Source organism: Panthera onca, chromosome A2 (genome assembly GCF_046562875.1).
Source record: "Panthera onca isolate mPanOnc1 chromosome A2, mPanOnc1 haplotype 2, whole genome shotgun sequence".
Taxonomy (NCBI): domain Eukaryota; kingdom Metazoa; phylum Chordata; class Mammalia; order Carnivora; family Felidae; genus Panthera; species Panthera onca.
Window position 1 is genome coordinate 53,884,260 of NC_138340.1, and position 27,836 is coordinate 53,912,095.

Below are 27,836 nucleotides of genomic sequence, written 5' to 3' on the forward strand. Positions count from 1 at the left end.
GCATGAAAACTCTCCAGTCTTTATTCCCCTTCTATAAAAACATACTAAGTCTCAGAAAGAGGAAGGGCTGGTTCCAACAGTGAGTGACCTAGTGAGCGCTTTGACAATCTTGCAACATCTGGCCTTCAGCTCCCTTCTGACCAGACACACATGGTCCACATGCTAGAGATGAACATGACAGACAAAAGCCCCATTCCTCCAAGCTAAATTTAGTAACAAACAGCATAATGAAACTTACAAGCATAACCCAAACACCTATCTCCTGTGGAAAACTTTCCAAAATCACTTTTACTGAGATAAGCTTTAAAAAGTCTCTCTTCGGTTTTTCTAAATTTAGAAATGAAATAACCATCAAAGGATACTGTTGGATTTCATGTCTCTGTGGATGATGTTCTTTGCATGCAAATAGCTGTGAAGGGAAAAAATCTATTAAAAACAGTTATCTAAGAGACATGGGTAGAAAGCAGCTTCACATGACAGTTAGGAAGGAAGCCACCTGGCCACCTGATGCCCAACGAGGGCTACATGCAGGAACTGGTGGTGTGTGGATGCAGGCCAGGCCACATTGCGTGTTACCCGGAGGTGAGGTCATAGCACAAACGGGACGACTCTTCTTTAAGCATCAGTTCTACTCAAAAAGTAATTCTGACAACCTGAATGTCCATCAACTAATGAATGCATAAATGAAACATGGCCCACCCGTACAAACGCAGTCTTATTCAGCTACAGAAAGAATAAAGTGATATGTGCTACAATGTGGATGAACCCCTCAAAACTGTTAGGCTAAGTCGAGTCAGACACAAAAGACCTCATTTTCTATCTTGACGATTGTTCTAAAATTACACATTCAGTCTACACAACTCTGAATGTACTAAAAAACCACTGAGTTGTACACATTTAAAGGGTGAATTTTATAATCTGTGGATTATATCTATAATTTTTTTCTAAAAGGTAATTCTATTTCTTAATTCCGTATGGATTTTAAAAAGCAGAACATGAGATTTTACATGGCACCTGCAAGCGCCGCTTTAGCTTACGCCTCCAGACATGTAGCGCTATGAGTTCTCACTCTCCCACTAAGGGATAAATTAGAGGAAAAGTGTGACACACACACACACACACACACACACCACACGCCACAACCTCCTTTGACAGAGAGATGTGTTCAAGCAGAGATTCAAACAGGTAGTGTTTCATGGAGGCACAAGGGAGGACTTTTCAGCCTTCCCTAAAAGGAAAATAAATTATCCAAAAACATCCGCTCAGACCCTCGTGTGCAACAAGCGCTCTGCGCATGGGCCACACCTGAGACTGCACACTTGTAGAGGGCAGTGCACGGCTGTCTGGGCAGAAGGTACTGAGCCCACACTACTGAGCTCTTGGGGGTCTGGGTAAATTCTCAGGGAAGTGGTTTCAACCTGAATCTGAGCCTCTAGGGGAGCAGCCTCAGCTCAGACGAAGAACCTGGAGCTCTCATTCCTTCAGCCCACACCAGAGGCTGACTTTCAGCTGTGCAACATCACAGAAATCACGTAGGAGACTTGGCTTTTTGCTAACCCAGGTTCCGATTCAGGGCAGGTTGATACCTGGACCCCCGACTTTCTAGTCGACAAGCCATCTACTCACTCCATTCCCTGAGCAGTCTGGCGGGCGATGTCAATCAACTGGAACATCTGGAACTTAGTCTCCTGGACATGCAGGTGTTTGTAGAGGCTGCTGCCCTCGCACCACTGGGTCACAATTGCCAGGTTGTCCTTTGTCATGTAGCCCATGAAGAGCAGGATGTTCACGTGCCGTGTTTTGCTGGAGGAAGGAGGAGAAAAAAGTCTCTGAATTCTCTGAATCTTCTGTTGCTGCAGAACAGAGAGATCTACTCTGCTTTCCCACTGACACCGGATCCTGAGTGTCCTCAATGCCACCGTGCTTACAATCTGGGTGGTTGGCAAAGCACACACAAGCCTGCTGATAATTGAGTTGGGGTTGTGACAAAGGACCCCTCAGTGCTAGCCTTCAGAGAGAGGACATTCTCATTGTACATGATTCCTCCCACAGGGGGTCACAAGGAACCCTCGTCTGGGGAATCCATCATTATTCACCTTATTCCTATAGGTCTAAACAATGACTCAAAGGTTTTGAAGTCCAAAAGAAAGCAAATTGGCTATAAAGAGTTCTTGGAAATAAACGTGAAAACAGAACCTATTTCTCACTATCTCAAACCAGAACCCAGAGAAGAACCTGGGCTACTGTGTGTGGTGTGCCCAGAGACCTGAAGCAGTGGAGGGGGGTATGCTCATCAAAGAGGGCTCTTCTACAGGTCTGACAAACCCGTAAGCTGGAAGGAAACCTCCCATGCATTCCCTTTCACTTGTAAGGAAGGAGTTTCCACCGCAAGACTCCGCAGTGAACACTCACTAACCACCAGTCCTGGCCATAGGCCCTCAGAGACAGGTCCGTGCCATGCGGCCCACTTATCTGCAGTTGACACACCACCACCCACACCCGTCCCCTGCTGCTCCAGAGAGGCCGGAAAGGCTAGCTTTCTACTCACCGTAGGACAGCCACCTCATTCCTGAAGGCCTGGAACTGCTCTGGCGTGGGGTCGACAACTTTTAGAATTTTCACTGCAACATCTCCTGCAAATTATAGTCAGTATGATCAGCTGAATGAACTTACTTTGTTATTTTCCACATACCCTCGTCCTGAGAAAGAGTGAATCACTTATTCAGATATCATGTGCCTACACAAGTGGAATAGGCAAATTTCCAAATTATTCAAGTACTTAAAAAAAGTTAAATATATTATACTACTATCCTTTAAATACCACCACACACGCCTTGAATATGGGTTTGGTTTAAACTCTTCCTATCAAGCCTGGCATCCCCAGTGTGACTGGGGAATAGGTGAAAACCTGGGCCTGTGAGGGCGGCACTGGCAGGTGAACTGGAATGGCCGGCAGATACAGGAGTTTGGGGGTCAGAAGGCTGGTGCCAGCAAACAGGCCATTTGGCAAGCAGTTGATGCCAAACTCAGCAGCCACATTCTAATGAGACCTGAGATGGTCCCTTGTACACAAAGATACATATCGAAATTAAGCTTCTTTGCCTTTAATACCATGAAGAAGCAATCCTAATGATTAATATCGATTGCTTACTACGCCCTTGCGCCACATGTGCCTTCACAGGCCTTGTCACCTTTAATCCTCATAGTTGCCCTGTGATGTAAATACTGTTATCCTCATTTTACAGGGAACAGAGAAGCATAGTCAACTCTCCAAGGTCATTTAACCAAAACACAAAAGTGCTGGAGCCAGGATTAGAATGCCAGTCTGACTCCAATGGCTGCCCTTCTAACTTCCATACTGACAACAGACTGTCAATCACTATGAGCCTCTTTACTTAACTTTAGAAACATCCAGAGATTAACTCTACTTTATATGTACTACTGATTTAGAAGGCACTTTCAGAAATGTTTCTACACTATAACGGTCATTTTAATAAATTACATGAAGCCCTATTAGGACCTCAGATTTTCTTGGCAAATGAATTTATCAAAACATAGCCTTCTGGGTAGCTCTTTCTGCCCACGGGTCCTGTCCCTGTGCTTTAATAAAGTCACCTTAAAAACAAACAAAACCATAGCCTTCTGGTGATCAAATAAAGGAGTTGGTTGATGGCACCTTGGAGGTAACAGAATTCCTCCACTTATCAAGCATGCCCCCTTGGCAGCACCCCTGTGCAGCCTCTGTGGGAGCATTCCTCACTTCACTGGAGTACCAACTGGTGTAAGGACATGGGTTTTAAAAAAATTTCATCTTTTTTTTTTAACTTGAAAGAGGGCACACATGCGAGCAAGCGGGAAGTGGGTGGGGGTGAGGGGGTGCTCAATCCAACCCTGGGATCATGACATGAGCCAAAATCAAGACTCAGACACTCAACCAACTGAGCCACCCAGGCGCCCCAAAGAGATGGTTCTTATGGCAGGTCCCAAACTGTTGTCCTGTCGTCATCTCTGGTTTTATCATCCAAAGCTAAAGTCCCCACCTAACAGTAGGGGCTCATTCACTTCACTGGCACATGTATTTCCCGAGGGCCCAGGGCTGCCTCTTGGGAGACGCATTCTGCAGTCACAGCTGCCTTCTCTCCAGGAAGATGGAGCTGGTAAACCATGCAGCTCCATTTAAGCTCCTTATGACTGAGGAGGAGGATAAGAGTCTCCTGCAGAACTGCTCATTCTGGAGCAGTCTGAGCCAAGATAAGAATGCTGGGCGTGAGGGACAAAGACAAAATCTGTTTGCAGAGAGGATGGAGAAAGGTTTCCTGAAACAAATGGGATATATGCCAAGGGAAGGATTTTACTAAGTGGGACAGGCTGTTCCAAACTACATAGGTCAGGAACAAAGGTAAGGTAAGGTAAGGGGGAAGAGGGAAACAGGAGCTGTGCTTGGTGAACTCTGATGTGTGACCTGGGCCCCTGCAGTCTACGACAGAGGCCAGGGAGGAAGGAGTCCTGGCCCAAGAGCCCTGTATCTGCAGACAAAATACAGGGACAGCAGTGACAGTGGGGATAGAAAGGAAGGGGTGAAGGCAAGAAACTCCAGGAAGGTGGGCTGATCTGACATGGCAGTCAACTGAGTGGTGGGGCCAGGAGATGACATTGCTGTTGGCCCAGGCACTGGACAAGGCTTGAGAGGGATAGGCCGGGGTGGGTGGAGGAAGGCTTGGGGAGATGCTGGATGGGCCCTCAGGATGGTTTGCTCCTTGGGACCTTACTAGTTCACAAGTCTAGTTTTATAAGACCTTCCCCTTTTTATATATAGCTCTCCAAGGGGCGTGTTCCAGTTGTCACTGAACTCACCTTCCATATCACCCATTTTGGACCTGATCATAATGTAACCTCAGAGCTCAGAAGATTCACCAGCAGCCAAAGCCCGCTGAGAGTGACTCATTCTGACCTTGCAGTCAGCTGAATGTCCTCCACCTCCAGCCTCTACTTTTTGGCCCAGTGAGCAGACTTATTATCCCTGTTCAGAGTTCATAGTCTCTTTGTTCCATCACCACAGCCAGTTCAAATCCTCTCCTCTTTCCAAATCCTATTACCCAAATCGGCACTACAATTCCATGTAAGTCATCCACTATACCCACGCCTTCATGCAAGTCATGGGTTGGAAGACTGAACAGGGCTGAACCAAAGTCAAAACCCTACGATGCCTGCAAGGACCCATCTGCCTTCCAGCTCATGGTTAGCAGTTAAGATAACAAGAGTATATATGCAATTTCTTACTGAAACCCAGAGACTATATACTACAGCATTCCCTCACTTTCACGCAAATACTCCTAGCGTTGCCATGACAGGGATTCAGTCTGCTAGGAGCAATGGGCAAACATTATAGGAAAATGGATTTCAACTTTTATAAAGAATGGTTTTCTACTAGTAGGACTGCCTCGAACTGGAACAAGTTCTCCAGTAACCAGCTCCCTCACCAGCATTCTGAATTTCAGGCTAAGACTGGCCAAGTCTCCTGAAGGTCTTGCACAATCTGAGACCCTATTTCACCCAAAAATGATATCTAAAGTCTTTACGGGGCCCTACCACTCCCCATCCCTGGACTGCACTCCTATCAGCCTCCCTGAGTTCCTCAAACAGGTCAGGTGAATGGCCCAATTCACAGCCCCCCTTGCTGCTTCCCCAGGTTATCTGCCCATCTCAAGCATCATGCAAATGCTACTTCTTCAGCAGAGTCCTTCCCTACTAACCCACCAAAACCTGTGCACAGGGACTGCCACTCCCTACCTGCTTTCCTCCCTTTTTCCTCGTTAGCAATTATAACATACTATATACTTTGGTTGGTTATTGTCCCCACCAGAATAGAAACTCCATAAGAGAAAGAATTTTCATCTGTTTTGTTCACTGCTTCACTTGTAGCAGCTAAAAGAATGCTTGGTATTAGAAGAATATATTCAGGAAACACCGATAAAGAAATGAATGAATTCTAAGATGCAACTGTCAGCAAGGCATGTTATGAACTGACAAGCTGTCTCAAGCTCTGGAGTGGAAGTAGGGACAGCCTCTGGCACAGAATACTAGCTGCTGAATGACCCAGCTGCTCCCAGCACAGGTCAAGAATCCACTGCTGACAGGGAAGCGGAGACTCAGTACCCAGCCTGAAGCCTCCAGGTGTGCACAATTAGGTTTGGGCCCAAAACAAAGGCTGCTCTCCAACTTGCCCTGGCAGTCTCAGGACCAGGTACACCATTCAAGTCCACCTCTCCAGCACTCCATGCAACAGGCATTTAGTAGTACTGCTTATTACTAATCTCTTCTTTTGAACACGTTTCTAAGAGGAGTATAAAAAATTGTATGTACTGGGGCACCTGGGTGACTCTGTGGGTTAAAAGCATCTGACTCCTGATTTCAGCTCAGGTCATGATCTCGCAGTTCATGGGGTTGAGCCCTGTGTTGGCTCTGTGCTGGCAGTGTGGAGCCTGCTTGGGATTCTTTCTCTCCCTCTCTCTCTGCTCCCCCCTCCCCCCTGGCTCAAGCTCTTTCTCTGTCTCTCAAAATAAATAAATATCACAAAAAAAATTTTTTTTAATATATAGTATTAGCCTTTCTGGAATTATCCACATACCCTTATAGCTGGCAATCTTAGCACATATAAAGAATGGTATTTATTTCCTTTAGCACGTAATATAAATGACGAAGGTAAACGGCCAAGGAACATTTTATGGAGGGTAGTCCAAAACAACTACACCAAGTAGGTATTTTTTTTTTTTTACTTTTTCAAAGTTTACTTATTTATTTGAGATAGAGTGTGAGCTTGAGCCAGGAAGGGTAGAGAGAGGGAGAGAGAAAGAATCCCAAGTAGACCCCACATTGCCAGCACAGAGCCCAACGTGTGGTTCAAACTCACCGTGAGATCATGACCGGAACCAAAATCCTGAGTCAGATGCTTATTTTTCATGACACTAAAACTTCTTACTTTCCCTTAATAGTAAAGTCAGAGAGAGGTAAAGGTAGTACAAATTAGTTAAGATACATTACTGTTGGTTATCATGTTTTTAATAAGGTGTTGGTATCTCGTTCAGCTACCACTGAAGAAGAAAACTATTATCAGTTGGTAAATCTGGAATGTTTTTACCTTTTTAAATGCCTGTTTCTTGTTTTAACTATTTAGGGTTGTCTAAAACCTAATATATACATCCCTGCTTTCTAGAACACAATTGAATGAACACCACTCTGTTCTTCTGATTCAAAATTATCCTCAGCGTTAGGATGGGATGGGCACCCATACATGGGTTCCACCAGGCTGGTAGCCTCACACTAAGCAGCCCAAGCCTGAGAGGGTTTGCTGCCTTCTCGTCATGCCATCAGTGACTATCCCAGCTGCCATCAGTCCTGCTGTCTGCATCCCCTTCAATGGGTTGTTTATGATGTGCAAAGGCTGGCAAATCAGATCCCAAATTTACGCTCTGTGTGTGCACCCAAGGGTGCACTTACTTAACACAAAGTAAGTGAGCTTTAGTTCATGGATCTGAGGTCTCCATCTTGACTGCTCTGAGGTCCTCTACATTCACAGCTGCTAGGCAGAATAAAAACTTTTAAAAATCATCACCACTGTAATTCCTAAGAAACTGATTAAACATTATATAACAGATACCAGGAAAGCAGCAGCAGCCGCAGCCACACCAACAACAACCACCACACACACACACACACACACACACACACACACACACACACACACACACACACAAAGTATAGCACAAACAATCCAGAAATTATGGTTTCCCTGACCCTCTCATTTTATTTCTTCATTCACAGACGATGGCTTTGTTTCCTGGGGGGCTGACACAAAAGTCTACTGCTCCTTACTCCTATGACTTTTGAAACACTTATCTTAGAAAAAACTAGAGCCTTAAAAGTATTATACATGCTATCTGCATTCTAATGGAAGTAACACTGTATCAAATAACATCTCCTTACCATAGTCCAAAAGCTCACAGAATCTAGAGAAAACACAAGCTCATAGGCAGTACTGTGCTGAATGTAAGTAATGCTTTGAAAAATTATGAATTCCCCCCGCAAAGTGCTCAACAAGAGGAAACTTAAATTTGAGCACTCCTTAACTACATTTATTGGCTTTCAGCTGATGCTTTAAAATGTGGTATAAAAATGATTTAGTGCTAATGGAAGCATTAAAAGCAATATTCACTGCTCCATCTCCTACAATTACCAGCAGCTATGTGTCAGATACAAGAACTAAGCATTGTATCCCACAAGACTGTTCTTCTTCCATAGGACTATACCAGCAAAATAAAAGCTTTTGTGCAGCAAAGGAAACTATCAACAAAACAAAAAGAAAACCTACCGAATGGAAGAAGGTATTCACAAATGCAGTAAGGGGTTAATATCCAAAATATATGAAGAACTCACACAACTCAACACCAAAAGGACAATCTGATTTAAAAATGGACAGAGGATAAAGGGCGCCTGGGTGGCTCAGTCGGTTAAGCGTCCAACTTCGCCTCAGGTCACGATCTCATGGTTCATGGGTTCGAGTCCCGCGTCGGGCTCTGTGCCTGCTTCAGATTCTCTCTCTCTCTCTCTCTCTCTCTCTGCCCCTCTCCTGTTCACACTCTTTCTCTCAAAAATAAACATTAAAATTTTTTTTTTTTAAATGGACAGAGGATCTGAATAGACTTTTCTCCAAAGAAGTTATATAACAGGCTAACAAGTACATGAAAAGGTGCTCAATATCACTAGTTATCAGGGAGATGCAGATCAAAACCACAAATGGGGTATCACCTCACACCTGTCAGAATGGCTAGTATCAAAAAGACAAATAACAAGTGTTGGCGAGGATGTGGAATCAAAGGAGCCCTCGTGCACAGTTTATAGGAATGTAAATTGTGCAGCCACTATGAAAAACAGTAAAAAGGTTCCTCAAAAATTTAAAAATAGGGGGCGCCTGGGGTGGCTCAGTCAGTTAAACGTCCAACTCTTGATTTCAGCTGAGGTCATGATCTCACGTTCATGAGTTCATGCCACACATCAGGCTCTGCACTGAGTGCAGAACCCTGCTTGGGATTCTCTCTCTCCCTCTCTCTGCCCCTCCCCTACCTGCATGCACATTTTCTCTTTCTCTCTCTCAAAATAAGTACATAAACTAAAAATTGAAAATAGAACTACCATAAGATCCAGTAATTATACTGCTAGGTATTTACCCAAAGAAGATAAAAACGCTAACTTGAAAAGATACCTGCACTCCCATGTTTACAGCAGCCATTATTTACAATAGCCAAGGAATGGAAGCCGCTTAAGTGTCCATTAATAGATAAATAAAGATGTGGTATATTTACACAGTGGAACATTACATAGCCATAAAAAAAAAAAAACAACCTCAGATCTGGCCATTTACAACAACATGGATGTAGGACCTAGAGGGCATGATGCTAAGTGAAGTCAAGTCAGAAAAAGACAAATACCATATGATCTCTCTTATGTGTGGAATCTAAAAAGTAAAAGTAAAAGTTTACAAAGAACAAAAAAAGCAGAAGTAGACTCATAAATACAGAGAACTGGTGGTTGCCAGAGGGAGGTGGGTGGGGGCATGGGAAAAATAGGTGAAGGGGATTAAGTACAAACTTCCAGTTGTAAGTCTCAGATAAAAAGTACAGCATTGGGAATATAGTCAATAATGTCCTAATAATACTGTATGGTGACAGATGGTAACTATATTTAGTGTTGTGAGTATCATATACAGAATTTTCAAATTAGTAAGTTGTACACTTGAAACTAATATACCATTGTATGTCAACTATATTTCAATAATAAAAGACTTCAAATTGTTTTCTTCTTTTCTGAAGGAATCGCCAAGATATTTATGACACCTATTTGGGAAATATTCCGCAACAGCATTAATTTCTCTGGGACCCAGGAGGCATGCCAGTAGTACATTAGATACAATTTTCAAAGGAAAGGAATCAAATATTCAGTCCTGTGCCAGTTGCCTTAAAGAATGAGAAATTGATTGGGGCGCCTGGGTGGCTCAGTCGGTCAAGCGTCCAACTTTGGCTCAGGTCGTGATCTTAGTCTGTGGGTTTGAGTCCTGCGATGGACTCTGCTGACAGCTTAGAGCCTGAAGCCTGCTTTGGATTCTGTGTCTCCCTTTCTCCCCCCTCCCCAATATGCACTCTGTCTTGCTCTCAAAATAAATATGCTTAAAAAAAAACAATGAGAAATTTATCAGATGATTATAGTTACAAATGGCAAACCCATATACTAATTAACATAAGGTACTCAAAAGATGGAGGGATCTCAATTTTCAACACCTTGAATTTTAATGCTCCATTCATGTGATGGTCTTAATTTCTCTCAATCTCTGCCCCTTTATATATAAAAATAAATATGATACCATCCAAACTGGAAACGTAAGTACCTAGTCATTTTAGGGGTTTGTTTTGTTGTTACTGTCTGCTTCATTAAAATTTGAATTTAGAAGGATGCCTTTTTGGGAAGAAGTAGCATTCTCAAGAAAGTATTCCCTATACTTGCAGACATCCTAAAGCCAGAGGCATTAAAACTCTGAGGGAGAAATGTTAAGTATGTTGCCAAAATACACAAGCTGTGGCTACAGATATTAAAACAGTACCTTTCTTCCAAGTGACAAAGAGTCTCCATTATAATAAGAACACTACACTAACACTCCACATAGATTTAAGAATGAAGTCTGTGCATTCTCTCTTTGATGGGGATTCCCAAAAACCAACCCAAGGCAGAGCGCAAAGAACCTGTTTCAGGAGGCTCCTGGCTTTCCTGGGCTCGGCTGCTTGACCATGGGCATGTTATCTGCCCTCTTGGGACCTCACAGTTTTCTGTGGGCAAATCTCTAACATTCTTTCCAGCTTTACATTTCTAGAATCCATGCTCCCCTCAGAGCAGCAGGCTCTTAACCCATTTAAGAATTTCAAAGCATGTCCCCTGTGTAGTATGTGTTTAATCAGTTCCTGACATTTGACTATCATGCTCAACTCTTATTCACCAATTTCTAATTATCCTGGAAACCATATCATACCAATTATAGCATCACTGAATAGAAAAAGAATGCTATGAAATGTCACTGAGATATTAAGTTCAATCTTCAGATGTAATCAAGTTCCCCGGAGTGCCACTGTAATCCACACAGCACAATGAATTTTATCTCCTTCTTGGCCCTCTCTGGACTGAAACTTGACTTCAACCTAGGCCTTGCAACAAAGGGAGGGTCCCAAACTTACCATGCCACTTGCCCTTATACACCGTTCCAAATGAGCCTGATCCAATCCGAGTGGAAAGCATCACTTCGCTGGCTTCTATTTCCCAGTAATAGCTTGAATCTCTCTGTCCACGAGGCCTCTGAAACCAGCAGTGATCATTAACACACTCCATGGAATGGTAAAGCTCTGTCTGATGAGGGTGTCAAAGAAAAGATCAACCCAACCGACCCATTCCCCTATCTTTTAAAGATAGACATTAACTGTAATTCCAATTTCGATATTTTGAGAAAAATACCATTTTAGTTGTGCCCTCCCTTACAAGTCAACAAATTTTCCAACGCAAGCATACCAAAAATGGCACTGACATTTATAACATCCTTAATTAAATGTTTTATTACAGTTCCCCTCTCCCCACCAAATTAAAAGTATTCTCATTTTAAAAATATTCTCATTTCTGACTAGGTTTTTCTTAGTAAACCCTAACATACAATGCAGAAGGTACTATAAGCCATACTCACGATTTTGTTTTTCTCCTGGGTCCCGGATCCTGGTGCCCTCTCTCTCTGTGCTGGCACAGGGGTTTTGGGCTGTGACCAGCCCGTTGGGCTCAGATTGTTAGGGCTGCTGGACAAGGCTGAAGGTGAGGCTTAATAGACAAGACAAACAGAATCCACACATGGATAAGCCAACAGAAGATACACAGCATAAAGAGAAAAAGCCCATTATTATTTGCTACATAACTTTGGACAAGTACCTGATTCACTGTGGCTTCGAATTGCATCCTGAAACAGAAAAGGAAAGCTGGTCAATTTCTGCCCCACAAAAGATGCTCTCAGGGGGAAGTAAAAGGGGGGGAGGAGAATTTGCAGAAACAAAGTAGATTATAAAACCTCTAAAATACAAAAGGTCTAATTACATACTCTAACTTGCCTGTGATTAAATTTACCAATGTCAATGGCCAATTATCTCCAAGATTATCAATTATTAGAACTGGTATTAGCTTTTCATATACCACATTCTTTTGGAATGGAAATCACTTTTTCTCAGAAGAAAGCAACACACATATATAGCAAAGTGATTCTCATTAAGGAATACTAGCAAAGTTACTATCAACTGAGATCTTTCCAGTAACTGGGCATCTTGCTCCACTGAGGCTCAAAATAACAACAACAACAAAAAAAAACAAAAACAAAACTTGGGGATTAGGTAGCAAGCTCACTCATACTCCTCTAGGAGTTGGGGGCACATTGACCAGAGTTGGGTTTGGTAAGGGTAAGCACCACAACTACAGAACTTAATCCAAGCCTAAAATCATGAAACGCTGAAAGGACCATAAATCCCCCAGTCCAAAATCTACATTTCACATACAAGAAAACACCTATAAATAAAAAAAGAGACTTGGCCAGGATCACACAGCCAGTAGGTGGCAGAAATAGAACCAGAAACCATCACCCATGAATCTTAGCCCTGAGCTCATTCACCACAAAATGCTCCTGAAACCTTATAGGTAAGCTCTGAAATTAGTTACATTCTACTCAGGTGAGAAGTCAAAAAGCTACCTTTAGAACTTATTAGAAACTGGGTAGAACAGTTTAAACCACAAGGGCTTCCATAAGACCTAAATATTCATTTTATAAACCCTTACTTTGAATATGTAATTATTACATAAAACCACTAGGCCTCCATATCCTCAAAAAGGAGATTTTTCTGGGAAACCTACTATTTTATGTAACCACAATAAAGACAAGATACCTTTTTCACACAACTATTAATGGAATGTTTCCACTCCATAACATTTTTACAAGACAAGAAGTATCCTAGGGGTGCCTGGGTGGCTCAGTCGGTTGAGCACTGACGTTGACCCTGGTCATGATCTCGTAGCTCACAGGTTCGAGCCCTGCGTCGGGCTCTGTGCTGACAGCTCAGAGCCTGGAGCCCGCTTCAGATTCTGTGTGTCTCTCTCTCTGCCCCTGCCCCTCTCACACACGCTCTCAAAATAAATAAATATTAAAATAAACATTTAAAAAATGTTAAAAAGATAAAAAGTATCCTAAACCAAGCTGTCCCTCCCCCTACCTTTGGCCGCCCCACCCAAGCAATAAAGCCTGGTTCTGGGGTCCCCAAACCTGGCCAATCTTCAGAATCACCTGGAGAGGTGTTTGAGAATACAGATGTCTCCTCCCCCCAACTAGGACTGATTAAGCATTTCTGGGAGGGAAGGTTGGAAGTGCAGGAATCTCTGTTTTTAAGTAGACTGGATAACTGTCAGTTGGCAAAACACCGGCCAAAAATAACGAGAATTTCAACAGAATATTCAGCGGCTATAGCTTTATTACCCAACTGACCCCTTTGTTTTTAGTCAAACCATGGCACAATGTATTTTTGCTGACCAAAATTATATACCCATGCCCTAGGATTTTTTTCCTTAATGTCAGCAATTTTCTTCCTGTATCCATTATATACCTCATATTATACTGTGTGCTAATTTCTATAGTTGGATTTATCCTAGAAGGAACCTTTCAAATATCTTGGAATCTAAATATTAAAGAGAACTACAAATGGTTTAAACAAAGAATGTGTACTTTAAAAAAGCTGAATCATGCAATAAAAAGGAATCAAAACTTGCTCTGCCTCTAAAGTATGAAGAGAATTAACATAGTGCCAGTTATTTTATAATAAAAATTCAAGAATTTTCACTTTTAATGTCCCAAGTATTACAGTATTTACGGAGAAACAAATCATGTAACAGAAGTCACTAGGATATTATTTATTATCAGGGCTAACCACGATAAAAGAGAAAACAAAATTCATAGCTAGCATGCACATGACCTCCTCACAATAATCTTGTGATATTCAAAATGCCCCCCAAATGGCCAGTTCAGACTCCACATTCAGAAACCAACATTTTTGTTGAGTCCCTGCCACCTCTGATGGGAGGACAAGCATATGGAAAGTGATTCAAGGTCTGAGTGAGATAAAGTTTTACCTCAAGTGGCAGGTGTCCCTGAGGTTTTCCAAGGAACAATTCATAATGCAGAGAGAACACAGTTGTCTCTGATGAACTTTTAACAAAAGATTTTCAGGGCATATCAACCAAACCGACACCTCTGGTTTCTAAACGAGGTATAAATACAACAGTGATGCTCTGAGCACCAACTAAATAAATCTAGCATTAGCTTTGGTCGAAATTTTTTTTTTTAACTTTATTACTTTTGGCCTCAAAATCTCACTTGAGAAACTTATTTCACCTGTCAGCAATCCCACATACAGTATTTTTTTTTTAACTCCTCTATACTCTATTGTCAAAAAAGAAAGCAGGAAATCAAGTCTGGCAAGAAATATAAAATTTAACTTAGTGATTCTTTCATTTCTGATAGGCTACTGTCTGACAGTCTTAGCAATCCTGTTAATTTACAAGAAAGCAAAGGCATGAAGAAGAATACCTACTCTTCCCCTCAAACAAAATCGTCTGGACCACGCCCTGGGAGAAGCATTCAGGCTGTTATTCTAGTCCAAAGCAATGAGAAATAAAGAAGAATAAAGAACAAAGGAAGTATTTTAAGTGTATTCAGTTGTTATTAAAGACGAATTAGAAAGCAAAGCAAATAAATAGAACATACCAAAAAGCCAAGAAAAGAAAAAGCAGTTTGAAAACACTAGGCTTTGGGTACTTTTACATCTCCCTAAATAACCTGCTTGGTAAATCCAATGATTCCACCCTTTTATTTCTAAATAAAATCACTTAAAAGTCTCTCAGAGAGTTTGTAATTCTCCATCACTATTATTCTCTTTTCCACACAAAAATGAAACTACTCTTTATATTAGCTCATTCATTAGTTCACTGACATCTTATTCAAAGCTAAAATGGAAAGGAGTTCAAATGTTACCATTTCTTTAGGAGATTTTAGTTCTCCACTTGAATGATATACCAACTGGATTATTCAGCCAGTCTAAAGATACAGCGCTTAAACAATAAATTCAAAAATTCCAAGGTCCTGAGAAAGTGCAGCAACATTCTTTATCAGGTTTGAAACCCCAAACTCTCTAAACACAACAGTCAACCCCACCCCAATAACAACAGACTGATACTCCTCACCACCCGCAAGGGGCCCTATTACCTCAATCATCCTGCTGTCCACAGGCAGGGTGGTGCTGACCATGTGGACATTAGGTGTGGATGTTGACCTCTGCCTCTGGGAGAGGGAACCTTCAGAGGAAGGGCTGGAAGAGTTGAACGTGAAGGCGTGGGGTGTGGAGTATCTGTGCTGGGAACTAGGCGAGGAAGAAAAAGAAAACTCCATGAATGACATGCAGGCCTCCCCACTGTAAATCTTTCAACTAGTTACTTCGTAAGATGCTCTGGGGCAAATCCTACTTGTACTAAAATCCTGGACAAAATGTTTCTCTCTTTTAAGAGGCTCCACTTACAATTTTTCTTCTGTCTAGGTGCTTCTGCATGCAAAGTTTTGAAAAGGAAATAATACACATGCTTGGAACTCATATGAAAACAATACATTTTAAGTTGCCTTCTTTTCAATAGATCCCCTCTACAGAATACTCCCAAATTTTTAGACCATCTCTAGGAAAGAACAGACTAACATTTGCCAACCATGCCACCAACTACCAACCTAGTTGGAATTTGCCCAGTTTAGAGACTGACTGAGAGAGCTTAAAGGAGAAGTCTTAAATTTAAGACGGTTAGACTATTGAGCATGTCCGCAAAAAGGCCAGCATTTTAGCTACTATGCACCCTCTCCCCACTTAACCAGCTCTAAAAGTCAGTTAATGTGAATTCAGTTTTCAGGATGCCAAAACACAACTGTAAAATTAATCACTGGCCTCTTCCAGTCAAGCCCACTCCCCTATCAACCACAATGGGAACACGCAGCAAGTATAACATTTTCATTATTTGCTCTACAAATTATTTTGAGTTTTGTTCAGATGCAAGTAACACCATGCATGAATTCAAGGAACAGAAGGCTAGTTTTTCTGAGAAACTGTTCTACTGCCTTGAAAAATTGCCTTCTCAGGAATTCAGTATTTATGCCTTCAAAAGCTTGTCTTCTAGTAATGAAATCTTCAGAAGCAAGTACAATTTCTGATGAAATTTCAAGAAAAATAAGCCATACACAAATGTATATCCAGATATTATTTCAATACAAATTCATTGTTCTGAGATATGCTGCCTTTAACAATTTCCATGGTAGTTTTAAAAAGATCATTAAATGTTATTCAATTGTATATACATTAAAGTCAGATATTTTGAAAAAGATGTAGATTTTATTTTAGGTTCCAAATTCATGTGTAACACTGAATAAGACATGTGAACTCAACAAAGCTCTAACTTCCAAGCAGGAGAACAGAAAAAAGACAAGTTACATGCAAACTCACAAGCACATTAGAAAGGATATTTATATTAAAAATCTAACTAGACTCTTTTTAAAGATCACAGTCTATTAAATACCATGGTTTCAGCAATGTAAGGAGATAAATAGCATTTCAAAGTTAGGAGTTTTATTTTTATTGGATCACCGTATATAGTTATGGGACTCTTTCCTTGAGGCACAACTTACTACATACTGAGGAAAGCAAAATCTGAAGGTCTTTAAAATGTGATGAGACATTAAGGGATATGCTATGATAGCAGAAGAAAACTGCAGTCTGTGTCACTTTTCAGAATATAAAAACTACAAGACTACATTTTGCTCTAATACTAGTATTAAGTTCCACAGAAATAGTAAAGCGTTTACACAGGGAGAGAAGGGAATGCAAAGGAACTCTGGTCTTTTATATTCAGGCTTTCAGTCCCACCTGCCCCAATGTAATTTTCCAAAGAAAAGCCGTAAGTAAAAAAAATTACCTAACAGGCATCCGGGAAACAGATTCTCGCATCCGACGCATTGTCAAAGAAGGCAGTGCTGGGACCCCACTATCACCAATAGGAGAATTTGGGAACAATCTAAGTGAAATCAGAGGAAGACTGAGTTTATGGTTTTTTATAATGGCAGTAATTTTACAGTCAAATTGCCTTGTCTTGCAACTCTTGCAAACAGCTACTCAAACATTTTCAGGGGCACCTGGGTGGCTCAGTTGGTTAAGTGTCCGACTTCAGCTCAGGTCATGACCTCACAGTTTGTGAGTTCAAGCCCCATGTAGGGCTCTGTGCTGACGGCTCGGAGCCTGGAGCCTGGAGCCTGCTTCGGATTCTGTCTCCCTCTCTCTCTTTGCCCCTCCCCCACTTGTGCTCTGTCTCGGTCTCTCAAAAATAAATAAATGTAAAAAAATTTTTTTTAAACCACATTTTCTAGTCACATTTTCATCAACCATTTTAGAGTAGAGGGACCACCAATCCAAATGACTGGGCTTGAATGAGTACAGAATATGAACAATATTGACCTGCCAATGAACATAATAGCTTCTAGTGTACATTTCTGAACTTTTTTTTTTTAATGAGGGGGGAGAGAGAAAGAGCGAGCACAAGTAGTAGAAGGGCAGAGAGAGGACAGAGAGAGAATCCCAAGCAGGCTCCATGCTGTCAGCATAGAGTCTGACATGGGGCTTGATCTTATGACTGGGAGATCATGACCTGAGTGGAATCAAAAGTCAGATCCTCAACCACAGAGCCACCCAGGAGCCCCTGTGCATTTCTAAAAAGTACTGGTCCAATATCCCACTATATCAAAATAATTTTTTTTTTTTTTTTTTTTTTTTAAATTCTAAAGTAGGGCACATTATAACCTAAATCACAAAGAGCCTTTCTGGAAACATTCTGTCTTGAAAACACATAAATGAAAAGACTGAATATGAAAAATAAATGTCATTCAGCACCAAATGTCATAAATAAGAGGAAAAGAGATGACAACATTAATTGGGCATCTTCTTTCCACAAGATGAGCACTTGTGCTCGGCAACTTCACGTGCTAGCTACCTCAGCTAATCCTCACGAGAACCCTGCAAGGAAGGCAATCCCCTTTCCTCATATGAGTGAACTGAGGCTCAGAGGTGGTTAGTTAGTTAATGGAAACACTGAGATTCTCACCCACTTCTACTAAACTCCAAGCTTGTGCCAGTTAGGCTACGCAAGCAAACACAATGTGACTACTACAAAAGCTTTTATTTTTTTTTTTTTATTATTTTTTTTTTTAATTTTTTCCCAATGTTTTTTATTTATTTTTGGGACAGAGAGAGACAGAGCATGAACGGGGGAGGGGCAGAGAGAGAGGGAGACACAGAATCGGAAATAGGCTCCAGGCTCCGAGCCATCAGCCCAGAGCCTGACGCGGGGCTCGAACTCACGGACCGCGAGATCGTGACCTGGCTGAAGTCGGACGCTTAACCGACTGCGCCACCCAGGCGCCCCTACAAAAGCTTTTAAAAAAGGTGTTCCCGTCAGGGTTTAATAACATTCCCTTTGTTTTTCTAGTACTCTCAAAAAGGGATAAAACTTTGACTTTTCATGTATTTTCAATTTAAACCTTACTAAAATACACTTTGTATGAAAATATATTTTGGGAACTGGTTTGTCTCCTGAGGGATTCAAGTACCTTTTGAGGTTTTACATTTACATCATTTTATTTCATTTCATTTTATTTTTAGGTTTATTTATTTTGAGAGAGAGGGAGAGCACGAGCAGAGGAGAGTCAGAGAAAGAGGGGGTGAGAGAACATCCCAAGCAGGCTCCACATTGTCAGCATATGCCTGATGTGGGGCTTGAACTCATAAACTATGAGATCATGACCTGAGCTGAAATCAAGAGTCGGACACTCAACCGACTGAGCCACCCAGACTCCCCTACATTTTTATCATTTTAAAACTGACGTCTCCAGTTTGAGGTGAAGATAATAGCACCAACTATGCTTTCTGCTCCTTCTCAATAACAAATGTTTAACATCATTTAACAAAATAAAGAGTTGTGCCCGCCAATAACCTAAAAGATGATACTGTTAAGAGAGAAAAGCCAAGTCTTTTGGTTTTCTTATCCTTTTGCTCTTTGCCTCAGTGAGTCACAGTACACCAATCTCCATTTGACAAACAGCAATCCCATCTGCTTGCTTTAGAGGTATGCCACACTCAAACTCCCTGGTTTCACAACTGTCATGCTGCTAAAGTAGATGATATCCAGATCATGACAATTTACTTAGTAAGTCTAAAACCCAGACTCGTTGGTCAAATATACAATAATACCTTCAAGAGAGTTTTTACCTCCCCACCTGCTTATATTCTTTGAGAAAAGAATGGTGCCTTACAAGAGTTGTCTGATATTACTCCAGTCCACACACATAGTAGGTACTTTGGTGCTACAGTGCTCATGAAATTTGTAGCCACAAGTCTGACATCGAAATCCATTTAGCAGGAACTTCTGACAGATGTCACAGAAGGCAAGTTTCAGGAAGGTCTTCCGAGCCTGGAAGAGGTGTAAATAAATGAAGAATGACAAAAGACAAAATAATTTCTTTTTTGGCCCCCAACAGATCCCATACATCCAAAAGAGACCTTTATAAAAAAGAATCATACTTCCAACATTTGTAAAATTCACTCCTAGAAATTAAAGTATATATGTGACTAATTAAACTTAAATTGCCTTACTGTAAACATCACAAAACGACAGCTTTAGATAATCCAACAATGCATATGCTTTTGCTTATTACCTCTGAGAAAGTCCAATTACACCAGCTAAAACACCCAACCCACCACAAAAAGAGAAGAGCTCCACAACTTACAAAGTTGTGTGTTGTGAGGGGAACATGATCCAGGAAATCTACTTGAAGTTCTTCTCCAATCAACGAGGTGGCATCAGTATTCCAATCTAAACGCGCTTTTTTACTAAAGGCAATTTTTAAAAACATATATAAAAGGCAAATATTTAAACAAGGTAAGAGTTCAACGCCAAATAATAACAGCTACCACTTATCTCATACTATATAAATATAAAACTTAATCTCAGACAATACTAACTTATTTAACTCATACAACAAAGCTATGAAGTAAGCATTTTATCCCTATCTTAAAAATGAGAGAATTAGGGCCCCAAGAAAGTAACTTGTTCAAGGCCACACACCAAGTATAAGAGCCTATGTTGGAATCCAGCTCAGCTGGACTCCAAAGCTTATACTCTTAGAATAAAGTTTCTTTTTTTTTTTTTTTTTTTATTGTCTATTTTTTATTTTGAGAGAGAGAGCACACACAGGGGAGGGACAGAGAGAGAATCCCAAGCAGGCTCCATGCTGTCAGCACAGAGACAGACACAGGACTTGATGGGGCTCAATTCCACGAATGGTGAGATCATGACCTGAGCCAAAATCAAGAGCCAGACACTTAACCAACTGAGCCATCCAGGTGCCCCAGAATAAAGTTTATTTTAAAACAATGAACTATATGGGAATGCAAGCTGGTGCAGCCACTCTGGAAAACGGTATGAGGCCTCCTCAAAAAACTAAAAATAGAACTACCCTACGACCCAGCAATTGCACTACTAGGTATTTATCAAGGGATACAGGGATGCTGTTTCGAAGGGACACATGCATCCCCATGTTTACAGCAGCACTATCAACAATAGCCAAAGTATGGAAAGAGCCCAAATGTCCATCGATGGATGAATGAAGATGTGGTATATACATACAATGGAGTATTACTTGGCAATCAAAACGAATGAAATCTTGCCATTTGCAACTACGTGGATGGAACTGGAAGATATTATGCTAAGTGAAATTAGAGAAAAACAGATACCATGATTTCACTCATATGAGGACTGTAAGAGACAAAATAGATGAACATAAGGGAAGGGAAACAAAAATAATATAAAAACAGGGAGGGGGACAAAAACATAAGAGAATCTTAAATAAGGAGAACAGAGGGTTACTAGAGGGGCTGTGGGAGGGGGTATGGGCTAAATGGGTAAGGGGCATTAGGGAATCTACTCCTGAAATCATTGTTGCACTATATGCTAACTAATTTGGATGTAAATTAAAAAAAAAATTTTTTTAATTAATTAAAAATAAAATAAAATAATGAACTATAACACTCTCATGATAAAGTAAATATGCAATAAATTGGACTCTGTGACCTTAAAATCCTGTAAGAATACTAAAATACTACAGTGGGGTATAAATATTGCTGTAATAGCAAAATTTAATCTTCAATAGCCTACTTCAGTCTAGCAGATACATAAATACAAAGGAATCACAAATGAAATTAACAATAGGCTCACATCTGTAGAGTTGTTTGCAAGGTCTGTAAGGTGACAGGGGACTTAACTGTCTCAACATTTACTCTGACACCATTCTTTCTGTGCCTAGAACAAACAACACAGAAAAATAGATACACTAAAGTAAAAAGTTTCAAAAAAAAAAAAAAGCAGCTCCTTTCTCATGTCTTGTGTAGTCCATCAAGTCCATCAGGCCCACTTCTTAAAGAAAGAATATTCTCATGTAGGGAGAGAACACATATATAGCATAATTCAAATTTCTCCCTTTGCCTACCAGAAGCTGATTCCAGCCATTCTTCTGGTTATCCAATAGTAAATAATCCTTTCCTTAATATAATTCCCTATACAAGGACTCCAAAGTCCTACTTCATCCTAATGGAGAGAGACAGGGGCAGCCCTGTGTCCTTAGTCTTCAGGTGCTATCCGTCCAGTAGAGAAGCTAGGGTAGCTCTAAACCAACGTAGCCTTGGACAAGACTGGACAAGCCACTCAACGTCTCAGAATCCTTCTAGTCTTTAAGGAGCACTACAGATTGGCTCTGGACCAACCTGGGGCTATACCCAGATAAAGCTGACATATGCTTCAAATATCTGCACTTCAACAAACTACCTCCTACACTGAGGGGAACAGCATAGTGGAATTTTTGCTTGCCCTTTTGAGTTAACTCATTTCCTAGGCTATTCTCTCAAACTGGGAAACTCCTTGAGACAGAAAAGATGGTGAGCTGAAGATCAATAACAGAACTAGCATTTTTCAAGAAGAAAGTAAAGATTATTTCCCCCAATTTGGGGGGATAATAATGGATAATTATGGAAGCTATAGGGTTTACTCCTAGCCTTTGATGGGATGCTTCTATCAAGCCACCAGCATTAGAAAGAAGATGAACTATGGATCTTTCCTGAAGCAGAAATTACAAATTATACAGATTGAGTAAACATTAACTGTTATAAAAATGAATGAGGGGCGCCTGGGTGGCGCAGTCGGTTAAGCCTCCGACTTCAGCCAGGTCACGATCTCGCGGTCCGTGAGTTCGAGCCCCGCGTCGGGCTCTGGGCTGATGGCTCAGAGCCTGGAGCCTGTTTCCGATTCTGTGTCTCCCTCTCTCTCTGCCCCTCCCCCTTTCATGCTCTGTCTCTCTCTGTCCCAAAAATAAATAAAAAACATTGAAAAAAAAAAAAAAAATTTAAAAAAAAAATGAATGAATGAGGGGCACCTGGCTGGCTCAGTCAGAAAAGCATGCAACTCTTGATCTTGGGGTAGTGAGTTCAAGCCTCATGCTGGGTGTAGAGCTTACTTAAACACAAACTTAAAAAAAAAAAAAAAGACTGATGGAGTGAATTACAAGAGAGTTAATCTCTTGAGGATAGGATTCTTTAACTATACATAATAATGCAAACACTTTCTGAGTATCTATTCTGTCTACTGCATTCCAGGAAAAACAAAAATTTTTGCTTTCAAGAAACATATTACCTTACACTACTGTTTCCATCTATGGAATACTATCAACACCTAATATGTATTCTTTTTTCAGTGCAATGTTTCAGCAATAATTTCAAGTTTTAGTATTTTATTTTTCTCAGTTGTCTATGAACAAGGGTATATAAATACATAATATTCTGTGACAAGCTAGCACACTTTTTTAAAAATACAAACTTATTATTTGAAGCCAGCAGCTCCTTACTAGTATGAAAGAGAATCTGATTGACTTTTGAGTTCTTACCCTTTATGTTCATGGAGAAGTCTGAACACTGCACAGCACTCCGGCTGCAGGCCCCTCACCTTGAGTGCTTTCATAAGGCAATCATGCAAGCTCATTCCATTTCTCACATTGACCTACAAACAAAAAGCCATCTTTAGAACCAACAAAGGCTGCACATCCTTTGATAAGCATAGTAATAAATGCACCAGTCTGTAAGGGTATGTGAAGAAGATTTATGACAGCATTGTTTGTAATGATAAATACACACATACACACACACACAGGAAATAGCTGGAATGTCCAGCAATAGGGGAATGCTTAAATAAAGCCTAAAATATCTGTATATGTCACATTAAGACACTACTATATTATTTATAATGACCTAAAGGGAAGGATGTCCATGATTTATCAATTGTGGGAAAATATTTTTCAGAATAATACAAAGAATAAGATTACTTAAAGGGCAGGGAAACCCATATGTTTACATATATTGTATGAGTATGAAAAGACATACCTCTAGCTATTATCAGAAGAGAGTGGTTGAGAAAGATAAAATTATCACATTTCCCTTCACACTGGTCTAATTTGTTTGACTGACTGAAATGTACATGCAAGCAGGAACATCCACCAGAAAAGAAAATAAATCAATCTGATCTATAAACATGAGTTTTTCTGATCAAAACTGCATTTCAACCTGTTTTCAACAACAGGTTTGTTATCTTCCTAACAAAAATTCCATCTCATATACATTTCACACTAGTAAAGGCAAGCAGACCACTGTTAATTTAAATAAACATGCACACCATTTCAAGTAGCCTTAGTGTATGTCCCTCCACATTGTCCTGTACCCCATCCTCAAAAGCTAGGCAGGCACTCAGAGGCCTAGTAGGAAGTATGAGTACCTGGAGTACTAACAATGGCAGCTATATAAAAATTTCAACTAATGGGGCACCTGGGTGGCTCAGTCAGTTAAGCATCCAACTCTTAATTTTGGTTCATGATCTCATGGGTCGTGAGGTTGAGCCCCTAGTCGTACTCTGCGGTGACAGTGAGGAACCTGCTTGGGAATCTCCCTCTCTCCCTGCCCCTTCCCTGCTTGTGCTCTCTCTCTCTCTCTCAAAATAAACATTAAAAAAATTTTTTTGAATAAGACTTTAAGAGTTTTGATAAAAGCCCCATACATTTTGTTTTTAAAGCCAATAAAGTTAATTAAAACTGACGCAACTAGAGTGAGTATGGCCAGTAAGGAGAACAAAATGTAGATCTATGGTACTTGTAAATTGCCCACAGTGGAGCTCCTGTGCTCAGTTAAAGTGTGACAGCTGACAGTGGCCAAACCAGCTCCTTCCTAAAGGCAGGTAAGAGCATATGTTTGGATCTATTTGAAAAGTCTAAAGTATTTATTTAAAATGTTCCATAGCAAGTTTATTTTAGGTTTCTTGAAGTAGTTATACCCTTAGACCCACTAACTTACAGTTTTCAGGAAAAAAAACTAAGTAAAAGTGAGATATACTGATCTGAACTATGAAGATAAGACATCAAGAATGAGGACAATGAAGACTAACAAACACACACTAACAGAATCATTACTTGCATCAAATACTATGCAGTAGAGCTTTGAAAAATATAAGGTGCCATATCATTAATCTTCATTAAAGTCACAGACTCTAGGGGCACCTGGGTGGCTTAGCTGGTTAAGCGTCCAACTTCAGCTCAGGTCGTGATCTCACAGTTCATGAGTTTGAGCTGAGTCAGGCTCTGTTCTGACAGCTCAGAGCCTGGAGCCTGCTTCAGATTCTGTGTCTCCCCTTCTCTCTCTGCCCCTCCCCCACTCATGCTCTTTCTCAAAAAAATGAATAAACATTAAAAAAAAAAAAAAACCACATACTCTAAGAGCTAGATAGTTCTTTAAATATTCTCTAATCCAAGTGGGGTTCCCAAATGTGGCTGGCATTAGAATCATCCAAGGAACTTATGAAAATAAAGATTCCCAGCTTCTCCCCTCCAACACATCCAAGGATTCTGATTAAGTTGAACTTGAATGAAGCCCAGGAATCTGTATTTTAGCCGTCAGTTGATTGTAATGGTAATTAATGGTCCTCAGCTATGGTCCAAGCACCCATCTAATAACAAGGAGTGGCAAAGAGACACATATTTACAAAATAAATGACAAGAAAAAAAATTTTTTTAACTTTTATTTATTGTTGAGAGACAGAGACAGAGTGCGAGCAGGGGAGGGGCAGAGAGGGAGACACAGAATCTGAAGCAGGCTCCAGGCTCTGACTTGTCAGCAGAGCCCGACGCAGGGCTTGAACCCATGAACCGTGAGATCATGACCTCAGCTGAATCGGACCCTTAACTCACTAACCCATCCAGGCGCCCCAAGAAAAAAGTTTTTGTAAAAGCAACTCTAAAATGGTGTTCATGGGTAGCTCAGTCGGCAAGTGTCTTGGTTTTTAGCTCAGATCATGATCTTACAGTCCATAAGTTTGAGCCTCCTCATCAGGCCCTGTGCTGATGGAGCCTGTTTGGGATTCCGTCTCTCCTCTCTGCCCCTCACCTGCTTGTGCTCTTTCTCTCTCAAAATAAATAAATAAACTTTAATTAAAAAAAAAAAAAAAGAAAATGCAACTACCAATTATACTCCTACAATTATTTAAATCATATATATACACTTTCTGCCATTCTCCTCTCTACACCTCCCCATGGATACATGTTGAAATTAGTTAAATCTTATTTCTGGAGCCTACTAAGTGATTAGGAGGGTCATTTTAGGTTCCAAGCAGTGAAGTAACCTGGGAATGATTAGAAACTGCTGACTCATGGTGCTGGCCAGTAAATGACTCCTTCCACCAATGCTCCCCTGAAGATACGTGCCAGCTGAAAGAAGATGGTCCATCTCTGGTCAAAGAAATGGGAGAAACTAATTTTATCTGCTAGAGCCTTAGGAGAAGCCAAGCTTCCAAATCACTTGTTCCCAACTACCGATTGTGCTCAACTGAAAGCTGTCAAGGGCTACAAAGATGTAGAAAAATTCAAATAATCATAGCTACCATTTTACTTATGAATCAGCTACTGTATATTCAGCATGAGCCTCATTTCATTAAGGTGAGGAAACAGGGGCTCAAAATATTATGTAACTTATCTAGACGATAATAAAAGGCAATACAGGGATTTATATTTGAGCGTGGTTGTCTTAAAGGTCCATATACTTAATTAATCATTATGCCAAACTAAGTTTCCCAGTCTTCCAGGCAACCCGGCAGGAGATGGGAATGGGGAAGACAGGCACAGTATTAGCCTGAAGCAGTACCACACGGTCTTCAGCTAGTCTTAGCTTCCCATTACATTCACACTTCCCACCTGGGCTCTCCATTTAAGGTTAGAAAGAAGATGAATGGGGGCGCCTGGGTGGCTCAGTCAGTTAAGCGTTTCGGCTCAGCGCATGATCTCACAGTTTGTGAGTTCAAGCCCCGCATCAGGCTCTGTGCTGACAGCTCAGAGCCTGGAGCCTGCTTCGGATTCTGTGTCTCCCTCTCTCTCTCTGCCCCTCCCCTGCTCATGCTCTGTCTCCCTCTGTCTCAAAAATAAATAAAGCTTTAAAAAAAATTTTTTTAATAAAAAATAAAAAAATAAGAAGATGAATGAACAATAACAGTAAGTAAAAAAATCACCTTGCAAATGAAAGGCCACTTTTGAAATATTAAGGAGGTTATTACTATTTATTTTGCCAGCCATTCAACTTTTATTTTTAGGAAGGGGAACAAAAATAATACTCAAATACCTTTTGAGTTTTGCCTTCAGTTTAAAATGTATGTAAAGGTACAACACTATAACTGGGAGTCTCCTTCTTAAGTTCACAAAAGAAGTATAAAGGAATTTATTAGTAAACTGGGAGAGGGGAGTGGAACTGTCAAAAACAGAACTCTGGACTGGACTTTCCAACCTCAGAACTTTGTCTCACCCAGGTACAAAGAAAAGCCCAATGCACTGATTTTACTCAAAGAATGGGGAGTGGGAAAGGAGGAAGCGTGGAAGTTTTTGAACTAAGGTTTTCTCAAATGTTCCACCAAGCAAAATTAGCACAACTTCACTTTCCTTTTTTAACCAGGTGGGGTTTTTTCCACCAAGATAGTAAGGAACTATTTTGAGCAGTTATTTCTCAGAAAAGTTAGAACTCTATGTCAGAAAACCAAGTGGCAGTGTCCCACCATGATGCTACTAGTATGAACCTGTTGCTGGTACTACAAAAATGAACTGTGCAGACATAACTGGCTAGTGTCAGTGCCCAGGAAAAGAGGAAGATGCTGTGCTTTCTAAGCTACCTCCAGCTTTGCCCAGGGCCTACAAAACTTACCAAAATAATTTTTTCTAGGTAATTTTATTTTCTTCTATATACTCAACTATAACATCCAAAAAATTTAAGTGAGCATTTTGCTTTAATATCCATAATACATATATACATAAAATTGACTGGAACAGTCTAAGGGAGCTTTTCAAAAGAAGACATTCCAGGCGAGAATAACAACTGAAGGAAGGCCAAGGGGTGGGGAAAAGTGGGAGGTATGGAAGGAACATAGTAATATAAAGCAATAAAATCTGCAACTGGAAAGCCAATTAATAAAGACACTAAGTGACAATTTTGCCTGTCTATAAAGTGAGTGAAATTATCCAAAAT

The 27,836-nt window shown here is 40.7% G+C and overlaps 1 protein-coding gene across 5 annotated transcripts in view; it reads right to left on the bottom strand.

Annotated features, from left to right (window-relative positions):
• Window positions 1-27,836, bottom strand: part of RAF1 (Raf-1 proto-oncogene, serine/threonine kinase) — an 83,543-nt gene that overhangs the window by 3,263 nt on the left and 52,444 nt on the right. For 2 of the 5 annotated variants that reach the window (XM_060631799.2, XM_078442737.2), the window contains exons 3-14: window positions 23,180-23,292; window positions 19,976-20,078; window positions 19,502-19,659; window positions 17,116-17,214; window positions 15,374-15,527; window positions 14,703-14,762; window positions 12,010-12,037; window positions 11,774-11,901; window positions 11,277-11,394; window positions 2,549-2,633; window positions 1,627-1,803; window positions 363-409 (exon numbers count right to left, since the gene is read on the bottom strand). In XM_060631799.2, coding sequence (XP_060487782.1) covers window positions 363-409; window positions 1,627-1,803; window positions 2,549-2,633; window positions 11,277-11,394; window positions 11,774-11,901; window positions 12,010-12,037; window positions 14,703-14,762; window positions 15,374-15,527; window positions 17,116-17,214; window positions 19,502-19,659; window positions 19,976-20,078; window positions 23,180-23,292 — 1,270 coding nt within the window. The remainder of the gene's footprint in view (window positions 1-362; window positions 410-1,626; window positions 1,804-2,548; window positions 2,634-11,276; window positions 11,395-11,773; window positions 11,902-12,009; window positions 12,038-14,702; window positions 14,763-15,373; window positions 15,528-17,115; window positions 17,215-19,501; window positions 19,660-19,975; window positions 20,079-23,179; window positions 23,293-27,836) is intronic. The other 3 variants (XM_060631800.3, XM_060631801.3, XM_060631802.3) reach the window with 3 other exon arrangements.